At 29.9% G+C, this 18,913-nt stretch overlaps 4 protein-coding genes across 7 annotated transcripts; 2 read left to right on the top strand and 2 right to left on the bottom strand.

Annotated features, from left to right (window-relative positions):
- Positions 1 to 452: 452 nt before the first annotated feature.
- LOC106785108 (pre-mRNA-processing-splicing factor 8) lies at positions 453 to 9,775 on the bottom strand. Of its 3 annotated transcripts, none has more exons than XM_014745284.1 (11): positions 9,690 to 9,775; positions 9,101 to 9,334; positions 8,873 to 9,041; positions 8,637 to 8,801; positions 8,314 to 8,529; positions 7,687 to 8,025; positions 7,268 to 7,373; positions 1,655 to 7,129; positions 1,450 to 1,574; positions 1,196 to 1,350; positions 453 to 1,108 (listed from the first exon to the last, which is right to left on the bottom strand). In XM_014745284.1, the coding sequence occupies exons 2-11, from the start codon at positions 9,318 to 9,320 to the stop codon at positions 954 to 956; spliced, it is 7,125 nt and encodes a 2,374-aa protein (XP_014600770.1). In that variant the 5' UTR covers positions 9,321 to 9,334; positions 9,690 to 9,775; the 3' UTR covers positions 453 to 953. The 3 variants fall into 3 exon arrangements, with proteins under 3 accessions (XP_014600770.1, XP_014600769.1, XP_014600771.1); XM_014745283.1 differs by having other exon boundaries at positions 9,540 to 9,748; XM_014745285.1 differs by having other exon boundaries at positions 9,627 to 9,728.
- An 87-nt stretch (positions 9,776 to 9,862) lies between these two features.
- Positions 9,863 to 13,482, top strand: LOC106785139 (TFIIH basal transcription factor complex helicase XPD subunit). Its single transcript, XM_014745332.1, has 13 exons — positions 9,863 to 9,956; positions 10,170 to 10,269; positions 10,391 to 10,645; positions 10,735 to 10,968; positions 11,048 to 11,171; positions 11,233 to 11,329; positions 11,417 to 11,550; positions 11,623 to 12,152; positions 12,227 to 12,402; positions 12,491 to 12,770; positions 12,834 to 12,944; positions 13,026 to 13,124; positions 13,194 to 13,482. Exons 2-13 carry the CDS (start codon positions 10,237 to 10,239, stop codon positions 13,326 to 13,328), a joined length of 2,208 nt encoding a protein of 735 aa, XP_014600818.1. The 5' UTR covers positions 9,863 to 9,956; positions 10,170 to 10,236; the 3' UTR covers positions 13,329 to 13,482.
- Positions 13,483 to 13,516: 34 nt separating this feature from the next.
- LOC106785140 (tubulin-specific chaperone E) lies at positions 13,517 to 16,274 on the bottom strand. 2 transcript variants are annotated; one of them, XM_014745333.1, is made up of 8 exons: positions 16,115 to 16,274; positions 15,638 to 15,820; positions 15,179 to 15,568; positions 14,830 to 15,111; positions 14,616 to 14,745; positions 14,265 to 14,553; positions 13,967 to 14,184; positions 13,517 to 13,855 (listed from the first exon to the last, which is right to left on the bottom strand). In XM_014745333.1, exons 2-8 carry the CDS (start codon positions 15,817 to 15,819, stop codon positions 13,763 to 13,765), a joined length of 1,584 nt encoding a protein of 527 aa, XP_014600819.1. In that variant the 5' UTR covers position 15,820; positions 16,115 to 16,274; the 3' UTR covers positions 13,517 to 13,762. The 2 variants fall into 2 exon arrangements, with proteins under 2 accessions (XP_014600819.1, XP_014600820.1); XM_014745334.1 differs by lacking the exon at positions 16,115 to 16,274 and adding an exon at positions 16,012 to 16,095.
- A 245-nt stretch (positions 16,275 to 16,519) lies between these two features.
- On the top strand, positions 16,520 to 18,693 carry LOC106785065 (vacuolar protein sorting-associated protein 72 homolog). The gene is made up of 6 exons (XM_014745206.1): positions 16,520 to 16,761; positions 16,851 to 17,071; positions 17,303 to 17,485; positions 17,638 to 17,860; positions 17,971 to 18,177; positions 18,290 to 18,693. The coding sequence occupies exons 1-6, from the start codon at positions 16,628 to 16,630 to the stop codon at positions 18,519 to 18,521; spliced, it is 1,200 nt and encodes a 399-aa protein (XP_014600692.1). The 5' UTR covers positions 16,520 to 16,627; the 3' UTR covers positions 18,522 to 18,693.
- The last annotated feature ends 220 nt before the right edge of the window (positions 18,694 to 18,913 follow it).

Raw genomic sequence — 18,913 nt, 5'->3', positions numbered from 1 at the left:
AGATCGATCATATTTTTCAAGATCAAACTATGTACGTATGTATACTTTTTTCTCCAACATGTAAACACTCGAGACAGTTACAGTTCGACCGCCTTATCGTAAACACTTAGGTTTCGATGCGTGCCTGGTAAAAATATTATAATTAACCATTATAATATTTCAACGAATTTATACACATTAATTAGTTATAATTATTAATTATTATCGTTTGTTTATCAAATTGTGTGTGTATTCTCTTTCTCTCGCCGTTTTCCATTAATTTATTATCAAATCAAAAGTCGATTTTTCCTGAACAGCCAATTAATAAAAATTTTGATAAATTTTATTTAATATTTAATCTAATTATTTATTAACTATGTATGTTTCTTTCACGAATTATTACTTGAACTGTCACCGTCGCTTGCATATTATCACTCATACGAGTTTATGTCATTGATGAAATATGAAATGTGTGTGTGCGTGTGTATATTATAAAACATTTATCTTCATACAATAATCAAGTTTATACATTTATTTTAAATATTTATGATGTAATAAAAGTACATTTTTTCTCTCCCTCTCTCTCTCCTTCTCTCTTTATCTTTAAAAATCCGAGGAGTAGTTGATTTGTTTTTTTATATAAGAGCATTATAAGCACAAATTTTATACAATTTTTTTAAAAATACATACTACTCATATTAACTATGACATAATTTCATTTATCTCAACATTCTATAAAGTAGTAGTAGTAATAATATGTTTATAAGATAAATGAAGAAATATTTTTGAAAAAATATCGTGTTTCGTTCTCATCGATTGAAGCTGATAAAATCTATTATTATATTTTTTGAATTGAACGATTATGTTTCTAACAACTAAATCAAAACAATATTACATCGATTCGTATCCTTAAAAAATGAAAAGAACAAAAATAAAAAAATAAGGAAATATTATTTGAGGAAATTATATTTATTCTAAGCGAACATGTCTTCACGATCCGCTCCAACCCCATCTCCATCTTCCAAACTAGAAAAGTTTAAGAAATGTGCCGGTCGATGAACCTCGTGATAAAATTCTTTAGGATTAGCTAATTGTAACTCATATTTCGTGTTTGGATTGTGTCTCACACCTAGACAAAAATATATAATTTTAATCATTTTATTTACAATTTTTATATATTTTCTTTATATAAATAAAGAGATAATTGATAATTTACCCATGAAATTATAATTCCACGATCCCTGATTAGGTACCATAAAGAAACCGAGGAATCTATCGGAAAGAAGCATTTGTACTTTCTCGTAATGACTTGGAAGATATCCTTTAGGATTATTTCCCTTGTCAGTGTTCTGTTTGCCCCATTCGAATCCACTGAAATAAAAATACAAATTATATAAAAAAAACTATCAAAATATTTTAATAAATATATATATATAAAAATATGTTATTATAGAGTATAATTTTTCATACCTTGGAGTTAATTTATAAGCCGTCAAAGAACAAGAACCTGGTGTAAAACTGCATGTAATGACAATTGTTTTTTCACCATCCCAATTTGGATTATCCGCCATAATTCGTGCGTGTGTCGAGATATCCTTATTAGAAAATAAAGCAAATAAAACGTTAATAATAAATCAACAATATATTCAAATATAATAAATAAATGAATACCAACCTGTGGTGATAACTGTGGCAATTCATTGGGTTGTGTATGTATCCATCCCAATGGCTCCATTTCTTTAAGGTATTGATGATTAGGTAATGCATTTGGTAAATGTACTGTTTGATGTGTGCCCCATTGTGGAGCCATTACTATACATCTAATCTCTTTAACTTGAGGATTATCCGGTGGGCTAATACCATATAAGTATCCAGCAATTTGTGCTCGTAAATCCGAGATAGTGACAAATTTTTTCAATACATTCTTCGGTAAAATGTATGTGTAACCAGTTTCTTTGATATCATCGGAAGATACATATATATGATTAGTTCTAAGATGTAAATTAGTAGCAGATATGGCTCTCACACGCCATTCTGTTTTAGAACTGAATGTTTGAGTTTCATAATTGGATGTAGTAGCAGTAATAATCTCATCACCGTGTTTATTAACCGTTCTAGTAGTAGTTGCAGTGAGTTGAGATTGCTCTTTTGTTTGCTTTTCGATTTCTGCAATTTGCTGTCGTTGCGCAGAGGGTGCACTAATCTCCATACCTAAAATAATATCTCGGATTTCAGATTGAGTCAGAGACGCAACATTGACATTGTTCTTCTTTCCATAATCAGCCAAGATCAAATCCTTTAATTGCACTTCTACTTTAATCCATTCGTCGTCAGTTAAAGACGGCCATATGTGATGAGGTTCTGTTATAGTTGTTTTATCTGGCTTAAGTACAACCTTAGTACGTTCTGTATTAACGTGTAACGCTCGAAGAATCAAGATTAAACGTGAAAATGCTGTGTAAGAGGAAATTGTTTTTAACCAATCGTCATAAAGATTAAAGAGAACCATTTGTGGTTCAGTCGCCTTCAGAATAAGATCACCAAACTTCTCAACCTTTAAGCATGCTTGGAAAGGTAACTGAAGTTCTGATCCTTTAATTACTATATTGGGAAAATCTAGTAAATGCACCTCAAGAGGATCCAACATTCCCTTTCTCGTTACAATAATTTGTTTTGGTTGTTCTTCTACTGGTAACGAACGGATAAGAGCTGCAACTTCTTCGGCAGTTTTCCATTTAGCTAATTGTCCTAAACGCTTTTGTCCAGCCCACACAGAAGTGTGAATTATCTTTAAGAACAACTGACCAGTTCTTGGATTAAATATGAAAATCGCACCATTAATTGGTTTTGTAGTCAGATTACCTTCGAAAGTTTTATGTATCGTTACTCGATATACGTTAGTGTCATCGACGAACCAAATGATTTGATTTGAAAATAATTCTCCATAATTTTGAGAAGAAAGATATGGTTCAGTTGGTTCTGATGAATATAATTGTAGAGCTTTTCTAATACGTTCTCGCAATACGTATAACGCTGGGTTTGCTTTCATTATTTTTGCCATAGCTTGCTGTATAAGTGGCTTACATCCTGGAAACCAATTACCATATGCACTATGAAGATTATAAGCTAGATCGATAGCTATTAAAAGACCCGTTGGAGATGGATAAATGGACATATTATCTGTTGTATAATCTAAAAATTTAGCCCTTGCATATCTCTCTATATCATGAGAATCATAATCACCCCATCTCAATTGAACATCTATCCAATATTTTTGAGTCGTTGTGTTATCCATGAGATCTTTAGAATCTGCTAATAAAGATGGTCTTGAAACGTTCCATTTGTATGCCGAAAAAAGTAAAATATCAGCACAGGAAGAATTCATCTTATATGATTTTCTTGGATGTATAGTTTCTTTTTGTACAGTTTCAATTTCCAGAGCATCCAATTCTTGATCAAATACTTGACAAAGATCCATGACAATTGATTCATGCACTTTTTGCCACAAGTGAGCACGGAAAATTTGAATGAGAGATATCTTCAATGTTGGTATTTTACCATGCATAAATATTCCTGTAAGATCTAATTGTACCTGAAAACCTACATAAACATTTGCTCTGTTTATAGTGGGTGACCACCATAAAGTAAAACGACGGTTAGGAATTTGATTCAAACCCGACCTTTGAGCATTCGTTAATTTTTTATATTTCATTGATTCTTCAAAACCTGATGCCTTCTCCCAGAAAAGACCTTCCCATGTGGGGAAATAAGTTCCTTTGAAAAGTGTGTGTTCCAGAATTCCTTCAACACCACCTAGGGCCTGGATCATATCTGTCCTATAATTATTTAAATTCCATAACTTTCCATCATGACGTTGATGGGTCCACCAAAATGGATTTTGTTTAAGAACTTGATATTGTTTAAATTCTGTACGTATTCTCCAACCTTTGTCATAAGCAAGGGTATGTCTATCCTTTTGAAATAATGTATTGATTCTAGGTATACCACGATCCCAACTATCTTCTAAATCTTCTAAAGTAAGTCGGCGATTCTGTGTATTTGCCTCTTGTCGCTTCAAGGCATATTCTGCCCAAACACGCTGTGAATCTATAAATTCTGATTCCCATGGTTGAATGTACCTATATAGATTGGGAATCAATTGATCTTCATCGTGACTCATACCAGATCTAAAATGTGTAATACCAACGTCAGTTTGTTTGGACCAACGTAAATCTGATTGAGGAATTAATACATGACCCATAGAAAGCATTCCAAGGCCGCCCAATTCTTTAGGTGTATAAAATACTACTGGTGGAAACCTTGAAGGCATTTTTGAATTAAGACCAATTTTAATACGTGTCTGAATTTTATTTTCACATTTGACCAATAAATCCAACAGTTCTTGGGTATTGACTACTGCTTCACGGAAATAAGTCATTAATCCTATTAAAGCAGTATTCCATTTATTAACAATTTTCGTAAATGTCGTAGAACCAGAAGCCATTAAAATTTGTCTCACTCTATTGTGGAATCTTTGTAAACTTTCATCGTCTACCCTTAAGAAACATTGAGCAGTTCTTTCTTTTGTAATTTCATTTTGCAAATTCCATACTCCATCTCTATGTGTAAATTCTTCATGCGTTGTTCTGCACTTAGGTAAAATCCTACATTCAAATCCACTCATATTGAATAACAGATTTGGATTGTCCTTGCTATAAACACTAACAAAACTGTTTTCCCATTGTATAGTAGTTGTAGAACGAGGTAATCGATTTTTAATATCCCAGAAAACAGCACGTCCCAAATTAACATCATGTTTCATTAATCTCATACGTGCATCACGTGGCCAACATTTTTTGTTATTATACCCAACAATGTTTTCATTGTTTGGATCTGGATGTTCTGTTAGATATCTTTGTATCAAATCTCTTGCTTCGTCTGCAGAAAATCGAAGGAATAAATGTATTCTATCAACATATCTGCAATATAATCTAATCGGATGTGCAGTTTCAGATGCCACATCTTGGAAAGTTAAAAAGTCATTTGGCATTTGTGGGGGACCAGCCATTTCACTAGCTCTTTGCAGTCCAAGAACCAATAGATCAAGCACAAGTCCATAATACTGAGCAATAAATGATGCGAATTGCATACCCCTAATAATTCCATAACTGTTTATGTGATTCATATCTTTATAATTGATCACAACATTATTCTTTGCAGTCATGTAATCAGCAATATTATGATCAACGATTAAACGAAGAAGTCTGTTTAACAAAGTAAGATCGATTTTTTCGTAGAGCTTTTCAAATTTGGATTCTAATAAAACATTGCATTCTCCTTCGCTAACATCCCAAACATCCTGTAAATTGTTTATACCTTGACACCACTTGTAAACCAAAAGAGGTGGTGGTTCTGTGTCAGATGGTTTCACCCATGGTGGAAATAATCTTCGTTTATCTGCTTCATACCATAAATATTGATCTAAGTAAGCATCAGTTATTTTTTCAAGAGGTTCCACATCGTAAACTGGTATCAAATGACTATAAAGGTCCATAAATTCTATACCCACTTCTTTAAAGTTTCTTTGAGTCAAAAGATGACGTTTAATTCTAGATAAAGCTTCGTGTGGATTATCGTATGCTTGTTCGATTAATCCAAGCTCTTCGCGTTGACTTTGGTTCAATCTCGATTTAACGCTATAAGCTTCTTTCAAACGTTCTAAGGCCAATATCAATAATTTCGTATCGTGTTTATATGAAAGTGGTGGGAAAGGTATTGGAGCAAATCTTCTGGATTCTAACCAATGTACAGTAGTGGTATATATAGCTACAGCTTCCTCTGGAGTAATATAAGGTCCATCTTTTAAATAATTATGCTGACGTTCTTGTTCTGCTTTTAAATAAAGTCGAGTAAGACGACCTAAATTCTTTTTGCATACTGTCTTATCCACAGTAGCACCTCGTCTGATACGTTCTCGATTATAATGAGCAGTGTTTGTCCACCAATCAGCCTTCATTTTAACATAACGTAATATCATATTTTCTATAGGAATAGGCAATCCAGGGACTTTCCATGGTATATTAGCCTTCCAACATCTCCATGCTTCACTTAGATGTTGAAGGATTGTACGAGCTTTATTTTGTTTGATGCCTTCAGGCATCATGTCTACAATATCATGCATCACAGATGCTCTTAATTCAAGATCAAAATGTGATTCTACTCTTTGTTTAGTCACAGTTTTAGCTACTCCTTTAGAATGACGCCCTTCAAATTGCCTGGATAACAAATTACCTAACCATCTTTCTAATAATGGTGTTATACCTCTCATAAAGAAAAGCCATACTCTCCATCCAGGTGCCCAAAATCCACAACCAGGTCCTTTTCCAACTGGGCCAGTATTAAATCGATAATATATTAAATGCTTTAGATCTTTACACATTCTTATTTGTCTCATTAGTTTATACTTGTATCGATACATGCCAGTAAGCTGGCCAACATGAGCAAAAATGTATTGTAATCCATCAGCTAGTTGGAATGCATCAACATTATTTAGACGATATTGTACGTGTGAGTCAATAATTAATTTCGTCAAACGAAGAATTTCTCTACATAAATGGAAAGCATTTCCAAATCGTGATTTTTTTCTTTCCTTTGTCGTAAGGGTTTTAACAGGTTTTAGATTGAAATTATAATCTAAATGAAGATAATTTAAATTCTTTCTATGTATGAGTAAGTTCAGCATATTATAGCCTTGACGACATACTTGCAATCCAGCTTCAACCCAATCTATAGTTGTAGTTTGGAAAAATTTGGTAGATTTAAATGACCGGAATAAATAACGTTTCTTTTGAGGCTTTGGTGGTCTATGCTTCAATGCATTTAATACGAAATATTTAAGTAACTTTTGGTAACTAACTCGTACTTTAACAGGTTGTCCTGGAGGACAATGCTCTCTATACCATGATTTTACTAAAGGAATATCAATTGCTCTTCTGGTTCTTCCAGAGCGTGTATTAAATGGTCTTGGTGCCCACAAAAGTGCTATACCATTAGCTGTATTGTCTGTATAAAGTGGTGTTTCTTGTAAAAATGGCTGGACTTCATCATCTAAGACGAAATCTTCATCATCTTCAATTTGTGGTTCTACTGTCTATAAATAATAAAAATGTATAATTAACTTTTTATCATTAGAATTCTAATACAAAATTTTTTAATCTATTTATTTATTATTAATTAATACAATTAATTATAATACTTATAATCTATGTTTTAAATTCTTACAATTTACCTTTAATGAATTCCTATGTGAAATTGGATTAATCAAAGGATCAAAATAAAATGCTGGTAAATCAGGATCCTCTGTCTTTATATATACAACATTTGGTGCATGATACCTATAAATTGTTTAAAAAATTAAAATATATTAGATATTAAGATACAAAGTATATATTATTATTTTCTAATAAATTATTAATTAGAAATATAAACTACTCTAGTAGATAGAATACAATGTATGTTATGTAGGTGGCATCAGCAGTTCTCTTTTAATTTTTAGAAAGAGTACGAATAACAACCATCTATTTTGCTATACCACACTGCTAGTTAGACTATAATGGACTAATTGATAAGTCTATAAACTAGTGTGGAAATATTCTTTCACACATACAAATAACTTCTGTATTATATTAATTATAATAAGTTACTTACCATGAAAGGTGTACAAAATGTGGCATGTTATTATACAAATAAGGGAACGCGATGCGATATTCTGTCCTAATAGGCTGTCTAATAATAATTTTATTTATATCATTGAATTCATTCCAATCTTCATCAGCAGCATTTGAATCTTTTACAAGAGGTTCAAACTTTGGACCTCCTGGTATTGCCATATTTAATGCTTTTGCAGTAAAGAATGACTTGGGATCAAATAAATAAAAGAAATTGTGATCAACCAAATCGGTTAAGAGTTGATTCGCTAATCGATACAATGTGGCCATTTGAGGAAGAGTCAAATTCCATCTTCTATATGTAGATCCATTAACATGTCTGTAATAATTTCAAATATATAGTAAGATATTTACACTTTTACAAAAAATATTATTTATATATGATATACATTTATCAGAATGCGTTTCGTCCAGTGATACATTCTTGCAGTATGTCTCAGACACTACTACAAAAACATAATCATCTGTCAACTCACATAAATAGTTGATTTCAGGACCCCTACGCTACTCATCATATAAAGTTAAGTATATAATTTTAAACATGATAATATATTATACAAAACTAGATAGGAGTGGAGGGTTCTTCCAATATTATAAATTTATATACCTGCTTCCAACCATTGGTTTGTGTTCATAAAACCATGATGCAACAGATTCATCTTCTTCAGAGTCAAGTTCAATCTGAATAGCTTCTAATGGTTCAACATCTAGAACATTATCAGCATAGTCTAATGGAGGTTCCTCATCATCAAATGGTGGAAATCTCATTCTTTTAAAATGTCTACGATCTCTTTTTTCTCTTCGCATCATAATCCACATTGTTCTAATTTTCACAAATGATTAACATAAACATATCATTAATATATATGAGTATATACATACTGTGATACATATAAGAAAAACAAGATTGAAATTATTAAAATAACTCACCCCCATTGTGCAATATAAACAGGTTCAATAACCCATGGAATTTCGTTAACAAATGTAATAGCTCCAGTTATATGATATAAAACCTTTACGTCTCTTATTTGCTCCCAAGGCATTGGCATATTTTCTAACAATTTCATTACTGCATGTGGCATATATTTTAGCGCGCTAGAATTAAACAAGTAATGTTCATACATTACAACTTTTCAAGTACATTAAAATATTTGAATAAATCTTACCCTAAATATACACGCTTATCATGTCTATATTTGCGGCTACTCATATCACCATGATCCCTTATAATTTTACGAATATGTTCAGGTGGCATATCTTCTTTTTGAGCATCGACAAATCCAAATTTTCTTTTCTCCGCAAACCGTTTTGATTGTAATTGTTGCCATTTTTGTGCTATAATTAAATATCAGCGAGTTACTTTCCTATAGAAATAAAATTTACTTTTATACTACCTTTTTCTTGTAATTTATCCTCTGATAACACTTCTGGTTGTTTTGGCATTTGAGGAAGTGGTGGGCCAGCAATAGCTTGCATGTGGGCATGATGCGCAGCTTGAGCATGAGCGGCTGCTTGTGCATGAGCCTGTGCCGCAGCTAATTGGGCATGGGCTTGTTGTTGGACCATCATGGTTGCCCATGGATTTGGTCCTAATAAATACGGTGGTATAGACATTATTGCAAGATGTCCTGTAAAAAAGAAACATGATGAAAAATATATACTTTATATTTATTATTTATTCTAATATTAACAAAATAAAGAAATAAAAAAATTATAAATAATTAATAATTATCTAGGTCTAAATCGAGAGTGAAAGTAGGTCTAAATTATTAATAATTATCTCCGTATACTATGAGCGTGGCTTTTTTTTTAGTAACTATTTTTTTTCTTTACCGGAATTCTTATTTTTTCTTCAAGTTGACAATAAATAACTGCTAATATATAAAATAATAATATAATGTTGTTTTCTTTAAACTTAACATTTCAACTACAAAATATCTCCAAAATAGATACGATTTCGCAAATTATTTTAATAATACGAACACTGAAATTCGAGGCTATATTAATTTTTCCAAGCTTCCTCTGGTTTATTACTACCATGATATGAAACTGTAGTTCGTTAAAACTTGAGCGTCCTCTGGTGTTGCGTCTATTGTAACAGGTGCGCTTGCGCTCACATATATCATAAGTGCGCACAAAACACACGGATAGTAGCAATTGAGACAGAGAGAGAGAAAGAAAGAAAGAGAATTTTACAAAGTCGCGCCAACAAAACATGCTCGTTGCAGTTTATTTCTAAACAAAGATTAGGTTAAATCGTGTCCTTTGAAATTTTCATTTTTTTATATTTAAGTAGTTGAATTAATTATGTCAGTCAATAAATGATAATCTTAAAATTTATTGCACTAATGTAACAAAATAAAAAATTAAACATGAAGTAATAATAACTCATTTTATATTATTCGAATGTAAATTATAATAATTACAAGTATCAAATGTTTCTTATTTATTTTTTTATTTCAGGATTAATGTTGATGATTTAATTGTTTATTTTCCATATGATTATATATATCCAGAGCAATATGCATATATGTTTGAACTTAAGCGTGGTCTGGATGCAAAAGTATATATAAATAAGTTCATTTATTTTCTTTTAATCTTGGTCATAGCGTATTATATAAATTAATAAACAAGATTAAGAAATGCTCTTTAAAAAATATGTAATTTGATTTTCATAATCTTAGGGTCACTGCCTTTTGGAGATGCCTTCAGGAACTGGAAAAACAATTACGCTATTATCTTTAATTGTTGCATACATGTTGGAACATCCGTTGGATGTTACAAAATTAATATATTGCTCTAGAACTGTACCAGAGATAGAAAAAGTTATAGAAGAATTAAAAAAACTTATTGATTATTATGAAAAAGAATTAAAAAGTAAACCTAAAATAATAGGATTAGTTCTCAGTTCAAGAAAAAATATGTGTATCCATCCCGAAGTAATTATCAAATAATGATATAAATATCAGGCAATATAAATTGCAGCTTACCATTAAACTTCTAACCAATTTTAATATGTAATTTGAAGGTAAGCAAGGAACGAGAAGGAAAGGTAGTTGATTCACGGTGCCATTCTCTCACTGCGTCTTATGTTCGAGATAGACATAATTATGACGAATCTACACCAATTTGTAATTTTTACGAAGGATTTGACTTAGAAGGTAAAACTCAAGTTATACCATCTGGTGTATATTCTCTCGACGATTTAAAAGAATATGGTAGAGATCGTAACTGGTGTCCTTATTTTCTTGCACGTTTCATGGTAAATAATTATTTTTTAAAGATATGGTTTTTTTTTTAAATATTTCTACCAAAAAGCTTTCATATAATTTCTTTTACAGATTATACAAGCTCAAATTGTAGTTTACAGTTATCATTATTTACTCGATCCAAAAATAGCTGAAACTGTTTCTAAGGAATTAAGTAAAAGTTCTGTAGTTGTATTTGACGAGGCTCATAACATTGGTATGTGATATTTAATTGGTATGTGTATATATAAATTATAACACTTTGTTTTATTTGTCAGATAATGTTTGTATTGATTCAATGAGCGTTAAAATAAATAGAAGACTCATGGAAAGAAGTTCTGCTAATATTCAACTTCTAGAAAAAACTGTTGCAGAGTAAGTGACTTATCATTAATCTTGTTTATTATTTTTGAAAATATTTTATTTATAATTATTTTATTTTTATATACTTGTATATTGTAGAATGAGAGAAGATGATGTTAACAAATTAAAAGAAGAATATGAAAGATTAGTTGCAGGATTAAAAGATGCACAAGTACAAAGAGAAACTGACATTATTTTATCAAATCCTATATTACCCGATGAAGTCCTTCAAGGTACATCATCGTATATAATATTTGATTGTGTCTTTCTTATCTATAATTTTCTTTTTTTTTATATTTTTACAGAAGCTGTTCCTGGAAACATAAGAAATGCGGAACACTTTGTTAATTTTTTGAAACGATTTATAGAATACTTAAAGACACGTTTACGCGTGCAGCATGTTGTACAAGAATCTCCGGCAGCTTTCTTGAGAGATATTCAAACAAAAGTTTCTATAGAACGAAAACCCTTACGATTTTGTGCTGAACGATTAGCATCACTTTTAAGAACTATGGAAATAACAGATCTAACAGATTTCTCCCCGCTTACTTTAGTAACGCATTTGGCAACATTAGTTTCTACTTACACAAAAGGATTTACAATTATAGTAGAACCATTCGATGATAAAACACCCACAGTTCTAAATCCGGTATTACACTTCAGTTGTTTAGATTCATCCATAGCAATGAAGCCAGTATTTGAAAGATTCCAATCAGTAGTTATTACCTCTGGAACGTTATCACCTTTAGACATGTATCCAAAAATATTAAATTTTCACCCAGTAATAATGTCTTCCTTTACTATGACACTAGCTCGACAATGTCTCCTTCCAATGGTAATAATTATATTTCTTTAATAATTATATCGTAATATTATTATATTAATATGACTATATTCTTCATAAAATAGATTGTAGCTAAAGGCAATGATCAAGTAGCAATTTCATCAAAATATGAAACAAGAGAAGATGTTGCCGTTATCAGAAATTATGGTCAACTTTTAGTTGAATTTGCTGCTAATGTTCCCGATGGTTTAGTTTGCTTTTTCACTTCATATTTGTACATGGAATCTGTTGTAGCTGCTTGGTATGTTTTATTTTACTTAAAATAATATATTATTTAATTAGTATCCACACTTTTCTTAATTTTATTAAAAAAAACTTTTCTATTTAAGGTATGATCAAGGAGTAGTAGATCAACTTCAGAGACATAAATTGCTATTCATTGAAACTCAAGATTCAGCAGAAACTAGTTTAGCTCTTTTAAATTACATAAAGGCTTGTGAAAATGGTCGAGGTGCTATTTTACTTTCGGTGGCTCGTGGTAAAGTCTCAGAAGGTGTAGATTTTGATCATCATTTAGGAAGAGCTGTTTTAATGTTTGGTATACCCTACGTATATACGCAATCAAGAATTTTGAAAGCACGTCTAGAATATTTACGTGATCAATTCCAAGTAAGTAAATAGAGATTTCTGAATTTTCTAATAATTTATAATCTAAACTTTACTCCTTTAAAGATAAGAGAAAATGATTTCTTGACCTTCGATGCTATGAGACATGCAGCACAATGTGTTGGACGTGCCATTAGAGGTAAAACTGACTATGGTATTATGGTATTTGCTGATAAGGTAAATTATAAAATATTTATAAATGTTTATCTATTTATAACAAAAACTTATATTTAGCTTATTTGTATAAATTATGCGTAGAGGTTTTCTAGAGCTGACAAACGAAGTAAATTACCAAAATGGATACAAGAGCATTTATCAGATGGTTTATGTAATTTATCTACTGAAGAAGCTGTACAGGTGATATGATTGAACCATGCGTTGCAACTATAATTGACATTAATTTTTCATTATTCTATTTATTTTTAGATTAGTAAACGATGGTTAAGACAAATGGCTCAGCCATTTACGCGTGAAAATCAATTAGGTCTATCACTCTTAACAAGAGAACAATTGGAGAAGGAGGAAGCTAGTAAAATTGAACAGAAGGCTCAACAAAATTAAATTTTATATAAATAATATCTTTAGTAAAAATATTCCATATACTTATGTCATTTGGGATAAGTATTTTTATTCGTAGCTTGTAAAGATATCTTTATATATAATTTTGTACTGTGATTGTGTTTAATATTAATATAAAATATTAAAAATCCATTTGCATCAAGTATTCATAATTCCAAAGAAAAAACCATTTTTATTAAATTATTAAGCAATGTTTTATATGTATTTCATGATATTCGCGCTTATTTATTAATAAGAATAGAAATAGAGTTGATGTCACATTATGGAAGAGATCGGTAACTTTTTAAATAGTAATTATTAAAAGGATTTAAGTAATAATCAAATGTGATTAAAAAAGTTTAATAACAAAGTACGGTGAAGAAATTTTTTCAACAGTATAGAAAATACAGTCATATGAATAAATAATTAAGTTAATATCACCACCTCACAAGAACTTGATCACCATCTTGAATAGAATAATAACTAAGTTCTTGCAACGGTTTATCTAAAGGAATTTCTTCTTTTGAAAGCTGAAACCATTATAGAATATATACATATATATATATATATATATAGTAAAGTATATATATAGTAAAATTCAATTTTAACATTAAAAATAATAAATTTGGTATCATACTCACATTCTGTTGTACAAATGAAAGTGTTGGAATTCTTCCACCAGTTTTAAAAAGTCTCTGTGCGAGTCCTATCACTTTTTGAACTTCCATATCTTTAAGAAGTTTTCTTTTAATTCCTTTAAGTTGATGTGGATCATTTGGGCATTTAAATTCTACCGTTATAACGTTGGAAACCATTTCTGCTTTTGCTTTAGATGATGGAATATCAGATATTCCATATTCTAAGAGACAAAATGTATTTATATAAAATCATTGAATAATTCAAACTATTTATTGTAGAAAAAAATATAGTTTTACGTACTGTCAACTAAAATTGGGTATCGTGGATGTTCATTTATGAATAAATTCCTTTTATCAAGATTATTTTCAATTTCTATCCATTTTCGTAAATATAATTTTAAATAATCGTACTCGGCACCCCTTCTTTCTTCATGTGTTATTTCCGTGCCATTTAATATTTTTAAATGTGATATTCTTGCTATTATTAATTGCCTTCCTGTTTCTAAAGTGTAATCCTTTAAAATTGGATTTCCCCTAAATCTAAAATCTTCTAAATTATTAAGTTTTTCCAGCTCACTCACAGACTGCCACTAAAAACGAATGTTCTCTTATTAGTAAATCAACAAAATCTTTTTTATAAACTGTATATTACCTCTGATATGTTATTTTCCGATATATGCAATTGCCGTAAAGCAGGAAATAAATTTGTTTTACCAGTTGATATAGTAGATGGAAACCTTATTCTATCTATTGTATTTGAACTCAAATTAAGGCATTCTAAACTGCAAATTTAATAATATTTAAATAATGTATACAAATATAAAAATGAAATGACATTATATATTTAGTTTTATTAACTAGCATACCATGGAAGTGAACCTAGCTTAAGAATTTCTGTCCAACTCGACAGAAAATTTCCTTCGAGCATAATTGTTCGTATTCTCATAGAAGTTGAGTATTTTAATGAACCTTCTAAAGAACTAATATTATTAAACGAAGCTGATAGTTCTTCCAATGACGAAAACATATCCACACATTTCTGCACATCGGACCATTTATAATTCATTCTGGTAATAGTTACATTCTTTACATTTGTGAATGCATATTTCAATGTTTCCATATTTTCTTCAGGTAGCAAATAATTTTCACTAAAAAATTGATTGTTTATTCATATTAAACTAGTTTTATGATATATTTTGAAATATATAAATTTACCTAACATTAAGCCGTTTAAGAGAATGAAGTTGACTACAAATATTTGCAACAGTATTCCAGGAACTTATTAAATTTTTCGATATATCTAATTCTTCCAAATTAGGACATAATTCTTGTAATTCGCCAAGAGCACCAGCATCATTGACACATTGCTCTCTTAAGCATATCATTTTCAATTGATCGAATTTACTTTGTTTTTTATTCACTTTGGAAAATCCAACCATTTCTAAAAATGGAGCATTCATTTCTTTTTGTAAAGATGACAAAGTATCCTTATCTACTCCTGCCAATTCATCGTCTATTAGACCATAGCGTTGTTTGATAGCTTGTGGACAGGATATACCAAATTTAACTTTACCAGGTCTTACAAATGATCCCGATGTAGTCTGCCTATTATATAATACATAATTAATCGAAATAATATATATACAATAAAATCATTATATCTCCAAATCATACCTAGCTTTAAAATATTCAGCACCTTCATATGTACCATTATGCTTTCCACGTCCAGGATCATCCCAATCTATACCCAACCAAAGACCTTTGATGTTCCCAACAGGACCAGCATATTTTAATATACCTTGATATCCATCACATTCTATGCGACTTCCAATTTTATAATTTTTGTCTTCAACCATACTAAATAGGAAACAATTACTTGTATTACATCAAATAATGAATATAAATAAGTCAATCATTAGATTATGTTTTATTATAATGCAAAAGAATATTACTACAGATTTAAATAATGAAATTAATATAAATCATGTTATTAAAAAAAATATTAAATAAAAAGAAATATATGTTTCTCTTGTTGTTAAAATCCTAACCTCAAAGCTATTAAAAAACATTGGAAGCTATGATATGAATGAAATGATAACAGTATGCTTTCTATAAAGCTTAAATATCACAAAATATAGCTGAAAATATTACTTGAACAAAGTAGAGACGTGATACTGCGATATAATTATATATCAAAGTATAAAAGTCATAAGAGACAATCTGACATTTCTATTTAGTGTTAAATGCAAGTAAACGTGAGCGATATTGAGAGATTTGTATGAATTTATGACAAAAAATTCCTAAATTAGAAGATGACATTTATTAGTGTATAGGGAGCATTAGTCTCTATCAGTAGATGGCGCGACGATTGTTAAACGTAACCTACTAACATTATTATGTAAGACAATTACGGTTGTTGGCAACGCATCCTACAGACATTAGCCTTAAACGGTGCTATCAGTTGACCTTATTGGTCATTATTTGGACAAGTTCGGCGTTCAACCAGTATTTTAGTAGTTATGGAGTGCATTAGTTAGGTGTCACTACAATCCCATTATTGACAAACTCCAGTTATATTTTCTTCAATTTTGAAATTGTTTTGACTTAACCTCTTATAGACAAATATTGAAATTTATTTATTTTGGTTTGAATTAAATCCAAAAAATGGCATCGACTAGAGAAAGACGAGCAAATGCCGGTAATAAAATGGCTAAGTTGTTAAATGAAGAAGAGGAAGACGATTTTTATAAAACTACTTATGGTGGCTTTGATGAAGTTGAACAAGATCATGATTATATGTTAGCATGATTAATTCTTCTATTTTTTAAAAAGAATAAATCTTATTGTCATTTTTTTTTATTTTTCTTATTTTATTAACAATCTTTAGGGAAGAGGACGAAGGTGAAGATGAAGTGGATTCTGACTTTAGTATTGATGAAAACGATGAGCCAGTTTCTGATACAGAACAAGAAAATCCTAAAAAAAAACGTAGATTAATAACTAAAGCTTACAAAGAACCAAAAGCAGTTACAACTCAATCATCTGCACCTTTAAGGGAAAAGAAAATAAGACGCCAAAGACACGATAAATTTCTTATAGATAGTACCGGTAATCATATAGCAGTTAACACGTTGACTGTCATGCAAGTTTAACATGTTTTACTGTAGAGACCATAATTTTAAAATACAAAACAATATATTAATGTCAATCACAGATGATCTCATTGAAAAGTAAACACTGGTCACAGGTGACTGATATGGCAGTCAATGTGTTAAACTTAAAAAAAATTATTATGATACATAAGTGCTTTAACATGTTTATTAATATAAATCTTAATAGAAAGGAAGTCTATACGTCGGTCTACTGCTGCTAAGTCAGCGGCAACTCAAAAGCGTTTATTAGAAAGAAATGAAGATCAAAAGAAAAAAACTAAAGTAATTAAACATGAAACTTGGAAACCTACGCAGGAAGAATTACTCGAAGAAGCATTGCAAACTGAGCAAATAAATATGAAATCATTAGGTAGATTTTATTATTGTCTATATAAAGCAATTTTTATTTTTACTTTATTCATTCGTTATGAAATTTTTTTTATGATTTACATATTACTATAGCAAATTTATTAAAATAAAACTGTTTCTTTCTCTTATATTCTATCTGTTTGATATTTACAGAAAAGTACCAAAAATTAGAAAATGAGAAAAAGAATACGAGAGCTGTTAGAAAAGCACATGGAGGTCCAATGATCAGGTATCATTCTATGTCAATGCCTGTAATGGTTATTACTGAACCAGTAGAAAAAGAAGATGTTAAAATTAATGTAGAAGAAGGAGATGATGAGAAGAATGTGGTTCCAAGTTCCAATAGTGTTTCTGACGTATCCGTCCTAGGAGATTCGTAAGATTATTTTGTAATGTTATAAAATAAAAAATAAATATAGAATTATTAGTGTAATTTTAAGATATTCATTAAAATTACATTTATGCAAAGTATTTTATTTTGTTTAGTGAAGCGACTAATTGTGATGCAGAAGTTGAGCCAAAAGATAAATTAGATGATGGCACAAAAAATAAAATAAATCTTCAATGTGAAGAAACAGGAACGTTTTACGAACGATCATTTATCACATTTGAAAATGACCAATTACTATTAGAAACATTTAAAAAACCTACTCCACTAAAGCCAGCAACAAAAGCTCTATGTGCCATAACAAGGTAGAAACAAGATATATTGACTGTTATAGAAAGTTTGCAAAATATAAATATTAATATACATAGAATAAAAACATGCTTATATCTTTAATGTAATTAATTTTATCTTTTTAAGGCTCCCCGCAAAATACTTAGATCCTATGACACAGTTGCCGTATAAAAATGTACAAACATTACGTTTACTTCGTGAAGCATATTATCGTCAATTAGAAGCTCGTAGCGATATCAACGATACTTCGTTAAGTCCAGAATTATTACGATGGCTCGAATGGAGACAAAAAAATTGTGGTACAAATTATAGAAGCACTATACGTCTTGAACCAGCAACGATTTCTACAAATTCGTAGCATATTTAATTATTTAATAAATAGTAGATACAAGGAAAAAAGAACAATTAATATTATAATTTTTATAGTTAATTAACGATTCAAGTAATAATTATCTATTTTTTAAATATAGTATTATAGAATTTATACAATTGTTTAAGTTGTAAAAATGCTTTTTTTAAATATGTAAAATAAGTTGTATATGGTTAAATCTCTTTAAAAAAATTAACTTTATTTATATTTGATTTTATATATAAAAAAAAAGATTAAATAATTTAGCATTATACATTTAACTCGACGTTTGTATTATATAGTTTTATATTATTATAACTTTGCCAGAAAAATAAAAATTAGATATATTTATTGTCCTATTTTTGTTATTTATAATAAAATTACTTATTTTATCAGTGATA

The sequence above is a fragment of the Polistes canadensis genome, unplaced genomic scaffold (assembly GCF_001313835.1).
Source record: "Polistes canadensis isolate GaletaPanama2010 unplaced genomic scaffold, ASM131383v1 scaffold_45, whole genome shotgun sequence".
NCBI lineage: Eukaryota > Metazoa > Arthropoda > Insecta > Hymenoptera > Vespidae > Polistes > Polistes canadensis.
This window is presented reverse-complemented; position numbering and strand designations above follow the sequence as displayed.

Coding starts and splice junctions, on each gene's coding strand:
- LOC106785108 (XM_014745284.1), bottom strand. CDS start 9,320: ATGTCTATACCACCGTATTTATTAGGACCAAATCCATGGGCAACCATG. Junction 9,042..9,100: donor GGATAAATTACAAGAAAAAG/GTAGTATAAAAG, acceptor ATTTAATTATAG/CACAAAAATGGCAACAATTA. Junction 8,802..8,872: donor GATAAGCGTGTATATTTAGG/GTAAGATTTATT, acceptor GTTTAATTCTAG/CGCGCTAAAATATATGCCAC.
- LOC106785139 (XM_014745332.1), top strand. CDS start 10,237: ATGTTTGAACTTAAGCGTGGTCTGGATGCAAAA. Junction 10,969..11,047: donor ATTTTCTTGCACGTTTCATG/GTAAATAATTAT, acceptor TTTCTTTTACAG/ATTATACAAGCTCAAATTGT. Junction 13,125..13,193: donor CTACTGAAGAAGCTGTACAG/GTGATATGATTG, acceptor ATTTATTTTTAG/ATTAGTAAACGATGGTTAAG.
- LOC106785140 (XM_014745333.1), bottom strand. CDS start 15,819: ATGGTTGAAGACAAAAATTATAAAATTGGAAGTCGCATAGAATGTGAT. Junction 14,554..14,615: donor CGGAAAATAACATATCAGAG/GTAATATACAGT, acceptor ATTCGTTTTTAG/TGGCAGTCTGTGAGTGAGCT. Junction 13,856..13,966: donor TTTCATTTGTACAACAGAAT/GTGAGTATGATA, acceptor TAATGGTTTCAG/CTTTCAAAAGAAGAAATTCC.
- LOC106785065 (XM_014745206.1), top strand. CDS start 16,628: ATGGCATCGACTAGAGAAAGACGAGCAAATGCCGGTAATAAAATGGCT. Junction 17,072..17,302: donor ATTTCTTATAGATAGTACCG/GTAATCATATAG, acceptor AAATCTTAATAG/AAAGGAAGTCTATACGTCGG. Junction 17,486..17,637: donor AATAAATATGAAATCATTAG/GTAGATTTTATT, acceptor TGATATTTACAG/AAAAGTACCAAAAATTAGAA.